This window comes from Xiphophorus hellerii, chromosome 6 (genome assembly GCF_003331165.1).
Source record: "Xiphophorus hellerii strain 12219 chromosome 6, Xiphophorus_hellerii-4.1, whole genome shotgun sequence".
NCBI lineage: Eukaryota > Metazoa > Chordata > Actinopteri > Cyprinodontiformes > Poeciliidae > Xiphophorus > Xiphophorus hellerii.
The window spans coordinates 22131698-22151221 of NC_045677.1; the positions used below are offsets into that span (position 1 = coordinate 22131698).

The 19524-nt window shown below is 36.8% G+C and overlaps 3 protein-coding genes across 5 annotated transcripts; all 3 read left to right on the forward strand.

Moving 5' to 3' along the window:
• The first annotated feature begins 829 nt into the window (after positions 1–829).
• Positions 830–6131, forward strand: yipf1 (Yip1 domain family, member 1). 2 transcript variants are annotated; one of them, XM_032565800.1, is made up of 10 exons: positions 830–943; positions 1176–1287; positions 1713–1870; positions 1967–2047; positions 2161–2248; positions 2387–2503; positions 2580–2746; positions 3354–3536; positions 4836–4940; positions 5182–6131. In XM_032565800.1, the coding sequence occupies exons 2-9, from the start codon at positions 1254–1256 to the stop codon at positions 4914–4916; spliced, it is 909 nt and encodes a 302-aa protein (XP_032421691.1). In that variant the 5' UTR covers positions 830–943; positions 1176–1253; the 3' UTR covers positions 4917–4940; positions 5182–6131. The 2 variants fall into 2 exon arrangements, with proteins under 2 accessions (XP_032421691.1, XP_032421692.1); XM_032565801.1 differs by lacking the exon at positions 830–943 and adding an exon at positions 965–1068.
• A 739-nt stretch (positions 6132–6870) lies between these two features.
• Positions 6871–9279, forward strand: LOC116721820 (uncharacterized). Its single transcript, XM_032565802.1, has one exon. It carries the CDS (start codon positions 7444–7446, stop codon positions 8155–8157), a length of 714 nt encoding a protein of 237 aa, XP_032421693.1. The 5' UTR covers positions 6871–7443; the 3' UTR covers positions 8158–9279.
• A 509-nt stretch (positions 9280–9788) lies between these two features.
• On the forward strand, positions 9789–19003 carry ndc1 (NDC1 transmembrane nucleoporin). Of its 2 annotated transcripts, XM_032565792.1 has the most exons (18): positions 9790–9963; positions 11099–11219; positions 11318–11419; positions 11770–11944; positions 12032–12158; positions 12657–12765; positions 12907–12958; positions 13062–13194; positions 13527–13619; positions 13702–13783; positions 13897–14058; positions 14137–14397; positions 14554–14666; positions 15576–15626; positions 16874–16937; positions 17027–17127; positions 18059–18219; positions 18312–19003. In XM_032565792.1, exons 1-18 carry the CDS (start codon positions 9925–9927, stop codon positions 18373–18375), a joined length of 2010 nt encoding a protein of 669 aa, XP_032421683.1. In that variant the 5' UTR covers positions 9790–9924; the 3' UTR covers positions 18376–19003. The 2 variants fall into 2 exon arrangements, with proteins under 2 accessions (XP_032421684.1, XP_032421683.1); XM_032565793.1 differs by lacking the exon at positions 15576–15626 and having other exon boundaries at positions 9789–9963.
• Positions 19004–19524: the final 521 nt, after the last annotated feature.

Consider the following 19524-nt stretch of genomic DNA (forward strand, 5'->3'; position numbering starts at 1 on the left):
ACATCGACATATCCATAAAGCACTAAGACCATAGACATTTATCAAAGACACATAGCAACAACATAGACCAACAACATCTACACATATGACGTCTACTTATTTTTGACACAAATGGAACCCCATATAATGGCAGTTTACAATCTCAGTATATTACTGCCGTCAACCGGCCTGAGGTGTAATTCGCCAAATTTAACTCATCCTAGCTTTCAAATGCTCTCACTTAATAAAAATAAGTAAATAAAAATAAATAAATTCTCTCAGCTAATTTTGTGCCCTTTAAATAATAAGTTTAATAAGTTATTAATTATACAATGTCATTGAAGTTTCTGTAACCATAGTTATTGCAGTTCCTGTGGCCCTTTCCATTTCCTCTCTTTCTCTTGCATTCTTTCTACATTTTATGAAAATATGTTTTAACCCCTTCTATTTCGCCACAGTGAAACCCATCCCTGATTTCCCTATAATATTTAAACCACTATTTAGGCTTGTACTGAACCTATTATTCATACCTCCTCTTGCTACTTCATTACCCCTTCTTACAATTACTTCATTTTATATTTTGTATAGATGTTTTCTCTCCTGCCAAGGCTACTTGCCACCTACAATATGGCGGACTCTGTGACCTACACTGTAACGTACCAGCTGTTTATTTCAAACTTCACAGTAAGAGTCAACTAATAGCAGTCCTTCTGTAGATCTGGAGATATGCCAAAAACACACCTCAGTTTACATTACCATTTTACAATGAAATATTTTACAGTTATGATCACTTTTATTTCACCATGTCCTCTAAATATAGAGCCAAATTCATGTATCTAAACTCTTATTTTGAAAATATCTCGCAACAGGAACGAATCATGTTTACCTCGTTGGCATATCCTGCTTCGGGTTTCCCTAGCTAATAGCGATGACATAATTTTAACGAATTTTTCCACAGAATTTGGTAAGCATGGGTTTAAGAAAGTTGACACCTTTATACTGTATTTCACAGTTACAATAGTAATAGGAGTTAATTTTTTATTTTTTTTACTGATATATTGAGGTTTACCAGTCGAAGTTGGTTCCTAAGTAAGCTAGCTTCCTAAGTTATTTTGTATCTATAGTTTTAAAAATGCTTTTAATCTGGAGTCAGCAGATGTAAAACGTCAACAGCCGTGTTCTTTTTTCATTCACAGCTTTTGGGATTCATTTGTTGCCTCTTTGCCAGCCTGCCAGCAGATTCTCAAAGAACAAACATTTCTACTGAAAAGGGAATGGCGTCGAAAAATGATCCATTTCAATTTCAAGGTGAACGTTCTCCCTGAACTCTGTCTTTCAAATTTTAATGTCGTATAGGTATAACACATTAGTACGTAGGTGTTTACTTTTACATAGACTTGATAGCTAAATTCATAAGATTTTTTTTGTCAAAATAAATAAATATTTAAAGTGCTACCCACAATTTTTCACATTTTGTGATGCAATCACAAACTGTAGTGTATTTCTGTAAGGAGTGTGTGACTGAGCAGCAAAAATTGGGCTTAATTTTGAAGTGGAAGGATACGTGGTTCTTTGAATTTGGCAATTCAAACTTGATTTCTTTACAAAAATCACAAAAGTGTGGTCTGCATTGATATATTAATTCACTCTAACTTTACCTGAGTACAGCCACACACTTTCCTGAAAGAACAAACGCGTTGATCTAGATGCTTAACATCTGTCCCTTCTAACAGAATTTGAGGAAGCTGGGAATCTTCTGGAATCTAACAGAGATGCAGTCACCATTAGCATTGAGGATGAGAATTTAAAATCCAAGAGGCAAAGAAGTGCTGTTGGTTTTGCTCAAGATGTTGGTGATGAAGAACCACTCATCAATGAGGACAGAGAAGAGGTCAGACCACAACCCTGTTAATGGAAAATTATTTGCTTCTTGAAATGTGTATAAATCAGATATTTAGATGATAACTATCTTGTTTTTTTATTCAAGCTTCTGTCTGGGCAAAAGAAAAATGCTCCTTTCTGGACATTTGAATACTACCAGAAATTCTTTGACATTGAAACCCATCATGTAAGTCATTTTGTTTTGTCCCTGTCTCAGTTTATATCATCAGATTAATTGCTTCAGAGCAAATGTATCTCAAACTTGGTTGAAATCTGATGTGTTTTTAACTCTTACTTTAGGTAAAGGAGAGGATCCTTGGCTCACTGGTGCCGTGGCCTGGAAAAAACTTCATTCAAGTTCACCTTCGTAAAAACCCAGATCTTTATGGTTAGTTCTGACTTAGTTTGCACAGTTGTTGTCACAGATTATTTGTGGTGGCAGGCTGATTTATTTCCTTTTACTGTTCATAAAACATTGAAGTTGTAAATAATGATGATATAAATATAAATATGTTTGTGTTTGTAGGACCATTCTGGATTTGTACCACTCTTGTGTTTGCCATTGCTATCAGTGGAAACCTATCTACTTTCTTGCGATACTTTGGCAATTCAAACTATAAATATACCGCAGAGTTTGGAAAAGGTACGTTCAGTTCGACTGATGCTAAACATGCTTAATAAACGTCCAGTTTACCTCTTGCACCATGTGTGTTTTCCAGTGAGCATAGCTGCCACAGCCATCTTCAGCTATGCGTGGCTTGTGCCTCTTGGACTCTGGGGTTTGCTGCTGTGGAGGAGCAATAAAATCTTGAACCTGGTGTCATACTCGTTTATGGAGATTGTCTGTGTCTACGGATATTCACTGGCAGTTTACATTCCAGCTGTGGTAAGTCCTATAAATATGTTAACTATGCTACTGACATTGTTCTGCAACAAATTGAGCCTTGCAATACGTTAGTGAACCATATTATTTAAAAAAATATATTATTGTCTATGCAATGCTTTGAAAAAGTTTTCTCAAGCTTCATGTCACATTTCAACAATAAACCTCAAGGGATTGAGGTGATAAACAAAGTTTTAAGAATTGTTTTTCTATTTTCAGTGACAGCTTCTTTCTTGGATTTTGATCTGTTTACTGGCTTGGCCACATCAACATGCTCAAATCAATTGAATACAGATAAACCTTCCTGATGGTTTGAAAAGGTTTTTCTTTTCTGAAACTTTCTCCAATATAGGCCCAAATCACTCCTTGCTTTTACATAAGCTGTTACTTTGAAGGGGTGTGGATATTTTTGTAAGGCACTATAGCTGCATATGTTTTAAACAGAATGCAAAAGGAATGAGAAGGTTAGGGGTGAATATTTAGAAACTGTATTGTTAACAATAGACTTGTAGTAATTAGAAAATTAATACTTTTCAGTGATGCCATGACAGCTTTTGAAGAAATATATTTCTGTATGTCATTACTCTGACACAGATTGTTTCAATAACAGGTTCTGTGGATTCCACACGTTGAGTGGCTGAGGTGGCTCTCCATCGTGGTGGCGCTCTGCTTGTCTAGCTCAGTACTGGTGATGACTTTCTGGCCTGCACTCAGAGACGACCACCCCAAAGTCATCATAGCTACCGTAGTAGGCATTGTGCTGCTGAACGGGCTGCTGGCTGTAGGCTGTAAGGTAATAATTCTGGCTTTCGATGCTGGATATGAGAGCAAACAAATATGGTCTAAGGTTTATTATCTTGATCTGGCTCTCTGCCTTAACAGCATTTCTAATTTAGTTCCTTCTTTATAACCAGTCTGTGTTGGTGTAGATAACAATGATTGCATAAGTCTCAATTGTTTTCAGTGATCTCAACATAACCCAGCTTTGACCCTGCTTGTTGTGTCAGTCACATACAAAGCTGTGCCATATTTGCGCAGCTCCTACCTGTGTGATTCTGGGAAACAAATGTACTTGGTAGTGTCAGGTTGTTCTCCTCTTATCAATGGAAACTTTGACCATGCTGGCTAACTGCTGGGACAATGGGCTGTTTGATGACTTCTTAATGTGAATACTGTCAGGTCTGCAGCCATATCCAATGTCTTGTAACATCCATGTAATTGCTCTACAAAGTACAGTAACCCTATGTCTGAAGAGGTAATAAGATAATAGGATTTTAAGACTCTTGCCTTCTTTTCTCCATAGTTCATATTTTCCTTGCACCTAAATTATAGTCTGACATTGATTGTTGTTTTAACTAATGGATTCAGTTGATTTTCTTGACATCTTTTAGCATTCAGCTTTCAACAGTTAATTGCAGAAATCAGACATTGGGAAGAAACCCAAGGTCCAGTATCTTAACATTTTTGACCTAAGAATTTAGAAAAGGTAGTTACTCAGTGTAGTGAGAAATTTTCTCCTTTTTTCCGTGATGCATCTAAAACTTCTTTGTTTGTATCACTGTATTCAGTGCTGTGTCTGACACAGTTGATCACATTATTCTAAAGGTGATGCCTGGTACTGTGCTACGCTAAAATGGTTCAGAACATATTTGACAGACTTTGTCAAATGTTAATTAAAATTCTAAAAGAACAAGAATCACATGTGAGGTTCCTCAAGACTTAATTTTTGGGTCAATTTTATTCTCTGCGCTACCAGGACCCAAGCTGAACAAGAATAGACAGCATTTGGTTTTTCTCTGAAAACTTGAGGTGTCTAGAAACTGTTGACTCATTTGAAGAAGGTTTGAAAACCTTATTGTTCAGTGCATGTTTCCTATTGAAGAATACCTCATCAGTTTGTTTTTAACATTTCTTACTTTTTTGGTTCATATTATAATATTGCGGTTTTTTTCTTTTTAAATTATGCTTTAATGTTTTGTATTTAAATTTTCTTGTTTTCAATGTCTAATTGCTTCACACCTTTCCTTTGTTTTCACATACAGCTCTGTAAGTTATTTTGTGTATGCTAAACTTGCCCTGCCTTTGCCTACAGATGTACTTCTTCAACGAACCAAAGCTCGGACCACCACATGTCAGTCCCCCTGAAGCAAAGACCAATAGAACATCTTCATGAAGGACCTGCTTTCATTGGGTGAAGGTAAACAACAGAGCTAAACAGGCTTATTTCTTAAGTATGTTTACTTTAACATTAATGTCACAATTACTTTTTTTGTTATCAACTGCAGGCCTATATTAAAAGCTTTGGGTAATGGATCAAGTGTCTCTTTCTGAGACACTTGATCTCAGAAAGAGTAGTATTGTCCTACTTGAGTCAAAAACCAGACCACAAACTTTTGTCTTCCCTAAAGTGTCCATTATTCTGTATTTTTAAATTACAGGTTCTCCAGTTGCATTATTAGAGAGACTCAAGTTCCTGCGTTGATGAAGTCATGGGTGTACTGGATTTCACCGGCACCTTGGCCCTTCCGGATTAAGGCCTTAAAGGCCGACTTGTAACTTCGGTGCAGCATCATGACCTCTGAAAATGAAAACTGTTCTTGAGTATGTTACTTCTAATGGGATGGCTTCTAAACTTACTTAAGTTAATTGGGGTGTAGTATTACACAGCAAACACAATGTTATTGTGGTGGTGATGTTGTTTCCAGCTTTATAGCACTAATGTTAAAATGTAAAAGAAAAAAGTGGTTGGTGATTGCAGGATCAGTGATATTTCATTGATCTATTTCTTTTTATAATTTTTATAGTTGTTTCATACATACCCTCTGAAGGTAAAGGTGTTGTATTTTCTTAATATCAAGTGCCCTTAACTATTGCCAAAGCCTGGCAAGATGTCAAAGTAATGTTTGTAAATATTCTATAAATAATTTGTTGTTATTATGGCTAATTATAGTAAAATCTATTAAAATCTATGTTAATTTGTGTGTACAATGTTAATGTAGAGGCAAAAACTTTTAATAATTTGAGAGTAGAAGGGATGATGGTGGCAGCAGTGGTAGGAGTTCGCCCCGCAATCGGCAATCCCCATTCCACTTGCACCTTTTCTTGCCTATCGTTTGGCAAGACACTTCACCCGCCTTGCCTTCTGGTGGTGGTCAGAGGGCCCGGTGGCATTGGTACATGGTACCCTCGCTATGAAAAAAAGTATATATTACACCAATGTGTGTTTCTTGTTGAATAAGACACAAAGTGCAAGATTTGCTTGGTTTAGTCTCAACGAATACATTACTCAGGTTTTTGCAGTTGGGAAAGAATGTTCTTGCAGTATCAGTGTGGGGTTATTGTCCCACTGCATACAGGGCAATTCTAGAAGAAAAGCTGATGGCGGTTACTAAAAACCTAAGAATCAGATCTACCTTCCAGTCAGGCAACAACGATAAACATACAGCCAGGAAATATGATTAAAATGATTGAAGCATAATAAAAATCTTGACTCATTCAAATGGCCATATGGAAATTGCTGTTTACATTCACTGAACATTCAATTTGACAGATGTTGGACTGCCTGGTAATGGTGGAAGGAGTTTGAAACTCCTACCATTTGATCTCTGCTCCACTGCCTTTGTCATTGTTTCCTTGGGCAAAACACTTCATCTACCTTGCTGTTGGTGACGGTCAGAAGGGCCGATGCCACGATACAGCAGCCTCGCTTCTATCAGACTTCCCCAAGGAGGCAGTGGCTACAATACAGTTGCTTGCCATCATCAGTGTGTGAATGGGAATGACTTGATCTCATGTAAAGTGTCATGTAAGTCCAATGTCATTTCATTTTACCTTTCTACTTCAAAATGTGCTCCACTTTGTATGGATTCTTAAAATCTATTGAGGGTTATGTGTTATGTGACAAAATGTATAAAGGTTCAAAGTTATTTTTCAAGGCACTGAAGAAGAACTGAAGAGTCGCATTAAAATGTCAACATTTGCAATTACTTGAACTCTTTGCCGTTTTGGTGCACTTTAAGGATTTTAGACTTGAGAACCTTAAGTCACCCCAGCTGTCATCGGGTAGCAACGTGACCCTTCTACCAGTGTTAGAAGTTGCCTGTCCACTTCCACAGTTGGACATTTTAAATATTTAAAGGTGAGATTGTAACCAATAGGTATAGATTCAACATTTACAAGAATGTGTCTGACTTTAAAAACGAACGCAGGTCTTTAGTCGCCATCTAGCATCTGATTCATCCATCTTAGCTGTTGCATGGAGGGCTAAACCGATAAAATCTAGTGTGACAGTTTGAATGACCTGCGGTGGAAAATCTTGAGCCCTGCAATGGACCACATCCAGGCATACAGCATAGTTCTATTACGGGGAAGAGATTGTCCTTAAGACTTTGCCCATTGTTGGCACTGATTAACAAGGGCCGACGTTTTTAGATTAATTAACAAAATAGGAAAAAAATTGGGTCACTTGACACGGTGTCAAAGGGATAGTGGCGCCATAATTAATGGTCATTCTAGCCTCAGCTTTGAGTTACACTGGAGCCTACTTGTCTAACTGATAACCCTCTTATACGAATGTCACCTACCCGAGTCGCAGACATGCTTGTGGATTCATTAACACCCCACTAAAGGACTCTGTTTTTCCCTAAAGATATGCAGTAAGAATTTTTCCTCAGTTCTTGATTTGGAAACCTCTCCACAGGATGGCTTCTGCAAGTGGTAAAGCTGAAAAAGCCTCAAAATTTGAGATGCTGAAACTTTTGGAAAACTGCCGGAAGGAAAGAGATGATGCTTTACAACGGGAAAGTGCTCTCAGGGAAAAACTCAGGCAGAATGAGACAAGGTTGCGTTCAACTGAGGGCCTGAAACAAAAACTGAAGATCTTGACTGTGGACAACAAAGAGCTTAGAAAGCAAGTGAAGGCTCTTCGGACTGATATCGGATTGGAGAGAAGCCCCAACTTTTCAGGGAAGACCACCAAAGACATAGTCAATGATTTTGAAGAAAAGGAGCGCGAGTGCAACTCCTTAATAGACAAGACCGGGAAACTTAGAGTGACCATTGATGACTTGACAGCAGAGCTGTCCAATGTAACCACCTCCAAGATGCTCTTAGAGGACCAAGTGCAGTCTTTACAGCAAAATCTCAAGGATATGACAAATAATCAGCGGCGTCTGCTGAAGCTGTGGGACGACAAGAAGACCCAGAGGGAGCAGCTCGCTCTTCCTGCAATTGTTCAGAAACCCTTCACCCACAAAGAAATTCAAACTGACATGTCCATAAGCTCATACCAGAAGCTCCCACCTAATGCTTTTGAGACCAAGCAGATTAGACAGGATGGAGACAAGGACAATTTATCTTCCTTTGGTAATGGCTTTCATTATAGCAGAAAGAGTTCTGTGGACAATGAAACCTAATGACTTCAGTTCTGGCAGTTCATGCAAGGATGGTAACAGTAACACTAAAATGAATGATTCAATGAATTTCTGAATTACTATGCTTGAAACATATCTGTAACCAAGAGGCAAATCCTATAAACTCAAATATGACATGTCAGTTGAAACTGAGCTGGCTCAAAGAGCAAATTTGTTTTGCAAACAATGACTTGTTTTTTTTTTATAAGTTGTTGCTGTGTTGTCTTTTCTTTCTTTTTTATAAAAGAAATATATTGACGTTTATGGTGTAAACAATAGAAAATTTTTAGTACACCGTGCAATGAAATTCCATAATGGTAGATATGATCATACCTGCTGAGAAGCCAATGGGACAGTAGACATAGAAGACCATCTGAACATGATATTCTGTTTAGATGACATAAACTATCATATGACTGTATATCTACTGTATATATTGTGTATAGAGATAAAATACATAAAATATAAAGCCAAGTTAATAGGCTGCAAGAATGTATAACTTTAAATTGATTAATTTTGAATATTGATGGCATTAAAAACATTTATGATGTTGAACATATTCTAATTTAATGTATGCACATTGCATTGACATAGAAAATCATCTAAAAGTGCATTTATTTCAGTAACATGAAAGTAACATGTTATTCAGACCATTACCTAAAGGCTAATGTTTTTCAAGTGTTTATTTTAGCTAACTGATGCCTGGGCTTGCAGCTATTGAAATGTGTGATGTGATAACTGGAGAAGCTGAGCAACAGTTCAGCCTTTTGTTCTCATTAGTCCAGGTAAGGTGATTCTGGCAATGTCTCTGTTTCATGAGTAGCTCAACACAAGGAATAATATAGTTGTAGCCCATTTGGATGCCTTTGGAGGCAATGACTCAAGCTGCACCACACTTTATGAATTTTCCCAAATGGTCTTTAAACTAATGTGTGCTATCCCTGTTGCTTGCACACCTTTCTCAAGCACATTTTTTTCTTCCACTCAACTACTAACATACTCTGTGAAGAGCCAACGTTTTTAGTAATGGCTTTCTGTGGCCTTCCCTTCTTGTGGAGTGTGTCATTTTTACCATGACTGTGCAGGTAATAACATGACAATATAAAGCATTTCTATATTAAAATATTTTTATTGGTTTTATTTGATATCCCAATTTTCCAGGATATTTTATGAGCTGTAAACCATGATCATAAAAATGACCATAAACAGTGTATAGAATCTATATTAAAAATCAATTTCACTTTTTGAAAAGAATTACTGAAATAAATTGCAATTTATATTAAATGTTATGTACTGTTGTACTTTATCAAGCTGGTCTTGCCGAAGCTTGAAGTTGCACAAAGGACGAGTATGGGAACCAAAAGAGACATTTTTTGCGGAGCTATCCAAACGATTCTGATCCCAGAAAGTTGTAGGAATTCCCATTGAGCCATTATTTTCGTGTTGATTTGTCTTGATGCCTTGAGTTGAGTTTTATTAATGTTATTTTACTGCATTTTCTGTGGACTAAAACTAAAACCATTTTAACAATTATTTAAGTGTCTCATTAGGTGTTACCAACTCAGCACTGCATTTATGTAGAAAAATATATTTGAAATAAAACATTTAACAGGCAGTAAAACGGGCAACTTTTAATCGGGGTCCTTCAGAGGTATCTTGAATGCATGTGGCGCGATGTAGATGATGTGGATACCGGAGGCTAAAATAATTTGACAGCCGAGAGCTGAAGACAACTTCATCGCAGAGTGGAGTAATTTTCAAACAAGCATCATGTTTCCTTCAGAAACAAGCTGCTGGTTTATCCGCAAGGTGAGTTATTTTTGATAAGAGTTCACTTATAGAACTACAAAACTGGATCGCTAAGCTAAGAGGCTAACCTCTACCCCATTTGTTTATGCTAGCTTCCTAGAGTTCAGTTTTATAACTTGCTGTTTTTAATTTAATTTTGAGTTAACTTAATTTATGTAAAGAAAATAAAAAAAGAAAAATCAGGAGAAATACGTTATGAATTTTATTTTTAAAGAAATGCAAGAGTTGGAAGACAAAGTTTGTGAATGTAACATTAGCATTGAAATATTGTACGAATATTTCCTTTTATACTAGCGGACATTAGCAAAGACTTATATGTTTACTAGTGCCTTTCTCGGTTTGGTAAACATAAAATATCGATAAAATGTCAGCCACAAAATAAAACGATCTAATTTCAGGAGTTGGAGCTTTTCCAGATAGTTTTCAGAAGGTACAAGAAAAACCGGCGTGCTGTGTAGTTTGTAAGTTTTTGATGATGCTTATCTGTACAACATACAATCAGCAGGGTTCCTCTAAATGTAGACTTTAAACAGCACCTTTTAGTAAGCTGAGCATTTGAAAACTAATTGAGAAGTTGGGTAATTTTGTCACAAAATGCGCTCCTGCATTGCAGATTTTAACATTCAGTAATGGGTGGTAGGTTGATTTATAATGGAGAACAGAAATAACCTTCATTGTTTTTCAGTGTGGAAATTCAGGTTGACCAGCAGCAAAGTGGCAAGTCAAAGCATTCAGATTTACACAGAAATAAAAATATTAGAAACAGAACATATAGTTTAGAACTGAAAATAACTTAATATAAAGTGAGGGTAAATTTACAGCATAAGAAAAAAACTATGGAGTAATTGAAAATGGCATAAAAATAGACAAAATGTTTGTGTATCTTTGTACATAAAAAAACAATAGAATATTTACAAGACGTGGAACAAACCTAACAGTAGGGATGTTATTTAGACAATAAATATGGCAAGCTATTATTTATTTTGCTTACAAATGCTTGAGGAAATTATCAGAGAATAAATATGGCAAGCTAGTATTTATTTTGCTTACAAACACTTGAGGAAATTATCAGCTATGTTTTGTAGCATAAATGTTTTTCTTTTGTTGGTGTAATACTACTGCCTTCTCTGTTCAGGTCATTTGGTGGAGAGCTGCTGCCAGCATTGCCTGGTCTGTCCTGTTGTTGCCGCCCACCACGGCAGTTTTTGTGTTTCTCAGCAAGTTCAGTTTTCTTCACCCCATTCAGACTATTTCAGGTCAGTCGCCATGTTGGTTGTGCTCTTTGACCTGTTTATCTGACCCAGTTGAAAGTGTGCGTTAAACAACAACAAAAAAACCTTTCTTGTGATGCCAGAATGCCTGTCTCTGCTGATGAGTTCCTGTTTGATTTTCTCCTTCATCCTGCTTGGTGGAGTGGTCATCATGGTTGGGTTCTTGAATTTAGAGTACTATACAGGTGAGTGGCAGAGAGGAGTAATATTTTTAAAAGATTTTTGGTAATTGGCACTGGGGCTTTTTTCTCTTAAAACCAAAAACTGTCCTAACAGTCCACCTGGTTTTAAGAGAAAATAAAGAACTTCTTTGCATTTCAAATGGAATTTTTATGTTTGGTTATTGCCTGATTTGATTGAAAATACACAGTAAAAACATTTATTTGCCATTTCTATCATTTTTTCTGTTACTTTATCATTTAAGGGCAATTAAAGAACTGGCATGTTAAAATAATTATCACTTCATTACTTTCAGTTTTTTGCCAGCGGATTCTGTCCAGTTGTTGACATATCTTGTATTTCTCTGTCTCTTTAGTTATCCCGACTATTGCCTGCTCTAAAATTGCATTGCTGGGTCAGCTGCTTCACCCTCGCCAGGTTGTCAACTCCCTTGCCCACTGCCTGATGGGAGTGATTGTAGGTTGGTGTTGCGCAGTCACTGTTGGTAACAGATATGAGACACTCGGGTGCCCATGTAAAAGTAGCGATGGGTAAGTCGATGCCAGGCCAAATTCAGTTTTAGTTTTCAGTACTTTTATCTAACTTTAATTTCTTCTGTGTCTTTCCATCCTCGGCAGTGTTCCTCAGATGGGGCTCAATGAGTATCACCTTGTCTTTTTGCTGGCTGGAGCATTTGTTGGTTTCTCTCACAGCCTCCTGGGAGTTATCCATAACATAAATTATGTCTCCTTCCATGCTGTTCAGGTAGGGGACACGAGTGCCGCTTAACCATGCTGTTCAGTTTTCATACACTCATCATTAACATAATCTGATCTTATTTATTGCCTTTTAATAATTTATTTGAAGCGTTTTGCATAAAGCAAAAAATGATGGAATAATAAACAACTGAGTTATTTTTTTCTTTTTTTATGTTGTGGATTGTTTCCAACTCCAGCAGGTTACTGGAGTTGAAGATATTTTTCTTCTTGGCAGAAGCGGCAAAACTCTTTTTAGCAAAAGAAAAGCTCCGTATCTAATTTAGATTTATGCACAAAGTTCTTGTTTACAAAACATGTTTAACTTGTTTGTTGCAAGATGCTTTATATGCATTCAGATATGAAGGAAATATGAAATATCATAAGATTATGATGGGTATAAACATCTTACCTGACTTAAAGCCTTAACTCAAATAGCCAACATTAATCCCAAGCTAAACTGATTTCTACTTCTATGCTAACAGTCCACCTGTTACTGCTTCCTCAGCAATACAAATATCTCCACTTCAAAGGGTCCCTGCCCTTAGTGCTGAAGTGCAGCGCCATTCAGGCATTTTACTCTATCAGGAACTTCACTGTTGCTTATTTCTTTCTGGGTGAGTGACTTGTTTCTTAAAGAATTCTTAAACAGTCATCTTAATCATGTAGTTTAGTTCCGTACTGTTATTCATTGCACATTATCACAATTGTTATCAGTTTTTTTTCCCCCACATTTTGATGTAAAATGTTTTTTTCAGGTTATATCCCAAAAACATGGATCTGCAAAACTCTGAATCTTCATTTGGACAGGTATACGTTTTATACATAAGTTTCATAAATGTTTTGGGCATTCAGAGCATTGTGAGGAGTTGGATTAGCATTGTTGTGTTTGAATGTCCTTTTCTTCCTCCAGCTCTGTCCATCGTCTGGACAGCATAACTGGATTTGTGGACCTGTCCCTCCTCTACCACCTCTGGATCAGCGCCACCTTCCTCCTCTTCACCTGGTACATCACATTGCTGCTCTTTAGGATCTTTGTCACAGAGGTATGTGAACTGATTGAAATCCTTTGTCAAGTCAAACCCAGTAGAAGTGACTTTATTGCAATGGTTTGTTCTGTGATATAGTTTTACTTTTTAGTAAACTTAGCTTTGACCCAGTTGTCTTGGCTTGCTCCCTTCGTGCAAAATACAAATGCACGCCATACATTTCAGTTATTTGTAAAAATAAATAAATAAATCTCAGTAAATCAGAGGAAAGTTTGTGCTTGTAAAGTGTCGATGTCGAAAAATTCAAGTGGTATCAATATTTTGCAAGCCTCTGGCAGACATGTAAAAACATTGTGGATAATGTGTATATATTTGTATATTTTTTGCAGGTGTACAGTTTCCCTGTGCAACCAACTTTTACTGAAGATTCTTACCAGTGTCTTCCCAGAGTTCTCATTGACCAACAACCAATGATCTTGAAGGTATAAAAATTGACTCGCAGGTTGTTGCGCAGTCATATTTTTATTGTTTGTTTTCTGACTCTTGTCTTCTTCTAAATGTTAGTTCCTAGCCCTGCAGGACTTGGCTCTGCTGTCCAAACATTCTCCATCCAGACGCGGTGAAGTCTTCAGTCTCAGCCAACCAGGTCTGCCACATTTTCCACACGTAGAATAATTCTTTGTGATATTTTGTTCTTTTATTTAAGTGCATCTTGATATCCAGTTTGGCTTTCAGCAGTATTTTTTACGTCTTTTCTAGGTGGGCATGCTCATAACTGGAATGCTGTCAGTAGAGCGTGTCTGACTCTGCTAGCTGATCTGACGCAGAGACTTGTGGCTTATCATGAAACCGTAGCAACCAATGGGAGGGCCAAATCTCTGTCCAGTGGCAGTGAAAGGAAGATTTCATCTGACACATCATGTAAGTTGCTCACAAGCGTTTGATACAGGTGAAGCCTTTCAGATCACTAAAGCTTAATATTTTTTCTTTACCTTAAAGTTACCTCTGGTACAGAAGACCTGTTTAGCCCAAGATCAACTTTCCTAACCAAGACTCCTACTTCAGTTTTTGCCCGCTCTTTTGCCGGAGGTCCACACAGCCCTCTGACGGCACCGTTCACGCCCGACCTGGACAGCCCCTTTTCCTCACCCACCTTGCGGCGGCTCACTGGTCCGGTGGATCAGTGCTCGCCGTGGCACGGCTCGGTGCAGAGCCCACACATCATGAGGCGGGTGCCCAAACTCTGGTCCACCTCCGCAGGTTAGAGGAGCGTTAAACAAAGGCCACACTCTACCTTTTAATTTCTTAATGTTTAGCAGCAAAGCAAGCCATACTTATTTACTTCTGATGTTTACCTACTTTGGACTGTATGGTAGTAAGTAATGAGAATATTTTCTTTCAATATTGTCTTTCCAGAGTCACAGGTCAGCAGCAGCCCACCACGCTCTCCAGCCTCGGTTCCCAGTCCCAAACAGGAATCCACCAAACCAAGTTTTCTGGCCCAGTTCCTTCAAAACAGAAAAGAACAGGTACTAAAATGTCACAGTATAAGTTTGTTACAATGCCTTTCAAAAATATTCACCTAATAATTTGATATTTTGTTGTTTAAAACCACACATTTCAATTTATTTGATCAGATTTGTATGTGTTAGACCAACACAAAGTATTGCACGAATTAAAAGAGAATAGTGCTTCGAATGTCACATCAACTATAACCAGTTAAAACCACCAAAAATTAACATAAGCAACACTTAATCAGAGAATACATATTTATTAACTTCAATAACCTGATTAACCATTAATATTCTAAATAAAAAATGTTTGCTGAAAATTAACTTAATTTTAAATATGTTGTTTTTGCTTAAAATATTCTTGAAATATCCTATAGAGAATATAAAAGAACAACTAAGATTTGGATTAAACTTCACTGAAGTCACATTGTTGCATTGAACTGAGTCTTTTTGCTCTTTCATTAAAGTGAGAAATGTTCTGTGCTGTATTACCAGCAGGGTGGTTATTGGGGTGAATCACTATTTTTTTTATTATTATTATAACTTTTCTATAGTGCCTTTTACATAAGATCCCATTTAAAGCACATTGAAGTTTTAAACAATCAAGGGTTGTGAATACTTTAACAAGGCATTGTATGAGTCTGTCCAGCTCTGCACTTCAGATTTAAGGCTTTCTTCACTCAAACTCTTTACAGAGATCATAACTATGAAATGATTTCATGAGCTTTCTCAATTAGTAAAAGTGTTGACTCCAAATATACAGACACCACATTGTCAGTAACGGGTTTGAAAATCTTGTTTGGTTTTTATTTTTTCTGGAAATATGCCTTCACATAAAAAAAATGGTCTTAGTTGAGTGTGATCACTTGATTTAAGCTTTTTTGTGTTTGAAATCAAAACATTTCTGCACTTAATTGTTTCTCCCAGGTTAAAAATTTCATGGCAAAGCGGGTGCTGATAATGTATTTGTTTAACAAGGTAAGGATGTGTGAAGCATGTGCATGAACACCGAGGGGCGGCTGCATGCTCTTATCTGACATCACAGATCTTCATTTGTCTCTAACAAATCACTAATCTACCTTCTGGTTCTGGGCCTAATCTTGCCGGCATTACTAATGTAGCTCTTTTCCATCTAGCTGTTACACTGAGCCTGGCTAATTACCTTGAAAGCTTGGATTAAGGAGTCATGTAACACATGCTTTGAAACTCTTGCTTGATGATGAAACCTGTGTTATTTGTGCTTATCAATTATTGACGAAACTTTGCTTTTCTAATCACGCCGGGACTTTTGTAGCGTCAGATATCTGTCAACATCGCACAATTGGTGGTGCTTTGTCTCCTGAGATTTATGCTTCTTCCTCTAATTACTGCAGCATGTAATGTAGCCCATAGACATGTGTTCAACTAACAACTCTTGAATTTACAGCTGTGAACATTTAAAAGAAACCCGACTGAGATGGCTTATGCTCTTAGATTCTCTAGAGACTTTTGCGCTGCTAAAATACAATGTTCATAAAATATTTAAATGATTTAAAATATGCAGTTTGTCATATTTTGAACCAAAGAACCCAAAATTATATTATCTTAATAGATTAGAATTTCATCAAAAAGCATATTTATTTTAATTAACATTTACCCGTAAAAGGGTATTATTTTGTATTTAGAAGTGTTTATTTTAAAATCTAAAGTTACATTTCTCTGAAAATGATAATGCATTAAACAAAATGTAAACTTTGTAGGCCTATGTTGTGGACTACACAGTTTTGAAAGAATGATGTAAAAGTTAGCTAAAATGTTATTTATTTCTTGGAGAATGCCTTTTGAGATGTTATTTTTTAACTGGTAAGTACTGATGAATTATTGGCTTAAAGACTTTAATCAGTTATTGAAAAACGTCACAGTTTTGAAACCATAATGTTTTAAAACTGTGCTACCTGCCCATGCTTCATCCATGCAGGTGTTTAAAACTCAGCCCTTTAATGACAGAAATGACACGGCAAAATGTAATTAAGACTTAAAACAATTCGCTTTTTAGCGATAATCAAGTTTATTGGGATACACCTGTAGTCTTCAGAGAATCTTCCAAAACATAATAAGACTTATCTAATCTTCAAAATCATAATCGATAACACTTGAACACGTCTGATCTGTGAAGCCGTATGGGTCTCATTAGTCGGTGTTGCATCTTAAAGACAACTCTCACTGACTGACATTTTGTTCTGCAGCTTCCAGAAGCCTCTAGTCAGGCCCTCTTCGCCGACAGCCAGGCTCACATCTGGGCGTTAGAAGGTAGGACGACATGTCTGTGTTTCCATCTCGATCAGATGGAACTCATTAGTCCAGCATGTTCATCGTTTTCTCATGCATCCACCCTGCAGTGCTGTCATACCTGGTTCAGGCCTCCTTCACAGAGGACCAGTTTGGGGTTGTTCAGACTACATTACCCAGCATTCTCAGCTCCATGCTGCACTTACAAGAGGTAAGTTGACATGGTTTAACGTGGGTCACTACAAGGTAAATTCACTGAATGGTGGAAATTCATGGAAAGAATTCTTGATGCAAAATGTTGGTCAGGCTCATTACTTTGTATTCAGGAAGGGTTTTTTGTTTCACCTCAGCTCAACTACACAGGACTTTGTCATTTATTAGTACACAAGGTCTTTGAAGGTTTAAAAAGATATATACAGTATAAGCAGACATGGCTGTTTTAAACTTTTGGACTATCTCCCATATGATTAGTGTGTGAAGAAAGCAGCTGAGATATGGTTTTCTTAGTTGCATCCCTTACATTTTTTTCACTGGAAGTGTGTATCCAGCTTAATCATGGTGTTGGACTCAGACTAATTATTTATGTTGATTCATTTCTAATTTTTGATGTAAAAATCGATCCCATATGAGACAACAGCTTTCAATAATTAAAATGTTTAGGATTAGTAATAAGCAACTCAATACATAATTTGTGTAATGTAAATGTAAATATTCATGAACTTTAGTATCGTAGAGCAAGTTTATAAACTGTTTCTAACTATGATCAAAATCACCAATCTGACAGTAAATATTTTTAATTCTTGCATGTGGTTCATTTGAATTACCTACATGTGATGAGCCCCAATTTGCATTATTTTTAAAATGCCGGCGGTGGCGCCAGTAATTCCTTCCCAAATGCTTCCCGCGCCGCAAGTTGGAAGCCATCTGGTGTGGAGAAATGACGACTTTCGTACAAAACTGAAAGTCAACCACATGAACGTTCAGATTAATGTGGATATTCATATTACTCTAAGTAGAGATTTTAAGCTAACTTTCTTGACTATATCACTATTTCAATGAAAGGTTAACAGCTTCCGTAGCAGCCAGATTGCAGCTTCATATGTTACACAAACTAACATTTGTTGTTGCCTTTTCACTTCTAGGCTGTGGATCGACACTTTAAGCTGCCTCATGCTTCCAGTAAGCCGGTCAGATCCGCCAACAGCATGGAGGACTTTACCTACAAAACACTGCGCTTTGCTCTTAGAGCCACGCTCAAGACTGCCATTTACAGGATAACCACCACCTTTGGAAGTCATTTAAAGTAAGCTGTCCTTGATTTTTTTTTAAAATACAGTAATAGATGGATTTATCCTCCTGCACACTCTGATGAAATAATTTTTTTCTAAATTTCAGTGCTGTCCAGATGTCTGCAGAGCACCGAAAAAGACTGCAGCAGTTTCTGGAGTTTAAAGAGTAAGACTCTGCTCTGGTTTCTGCTGCTGATGTTTGTCGTTGTGGGGATTTTTGCTTGTTTGAACACAGACTTAAAAGAAGTCAGTGAAAGCCTGATGGTGCATCCTGGAGTATTTTTTCAGCAAAACATACAGACTGTATTGGACATTTGATCCTGACTCCTACATGCAGAAGCAAGCAAACTGTAAACGATGGACTACAAAAACCTTTGTACACTCAGATCCTTCAACAAAAGGATTGTTTGTGAAGAAAAAAAAATATGATTGGTTTTGAAGCCTGTCTTTGCCAAAGTTCTTTCTGTGTTCATCTTTCAGTAACCCGCTTTCTTTTTGGAGTGAGTGAAACTGCAATGATTGACAGAACCTGTTTTGAAATTAAATGTCTAGTTGTCTAAAACTTGTTTAGTTCTGATTTTGGAGTTTCCTTCCAGTTTTTTACATCTTCTCAGTTAACACAGATCAGATCTCTGGGTTCATACATGTTTAATGTGTGTGTGTTTATCAGGATTTTTGCTAGATGATGTCCTGTTGGATTACAGTCACATTTGATGCAGCTCTTTGAATGAATGTTTGTCACTGCTATTATGAGTTTGATTTTCCACTCAGACTTGAATAAAAAAATGAAAAACTTAAGATTTATGATTAAATTAATTTTGAAATCTTAAAATGAAAACATAGACCTTCCTCACTTGGGATCTATGATTCTAGGGTGAAACTAATTTGATGCATGTTAACCAGATATTATATTTTAGATGTAAAAACAGGCTATTTCAATCGAGAACTTTAACATTGCTAAAGTTTGTTTCTCTCTCAATTACTGGCATCTTCAGATGTTTATAAAGCCTTCAGAAAAAAATCCCATGTAAACATTTACTCCAATTTCTCAAAAATCTGTAATTAGTGTCTTAGAACTTTTGTCATCCATAATTTGTGCTGTCCATAGAATACAAATATTTGATTCTCTCAGCCACACTTCAAAATGGGAAATACAGGAGAACATGCCTTTCAAGTTAAATCTTAAGAAATTGTAAGAAAATGGGTGACAAAAAATCTCACTGAAGGAAAAACTTCAAATTTCTAACATGAAAAGAACCTAAATCTGAATTTATTTTAAGGTATATATTTATCAAAATACATCTGTACCAGTACTGATC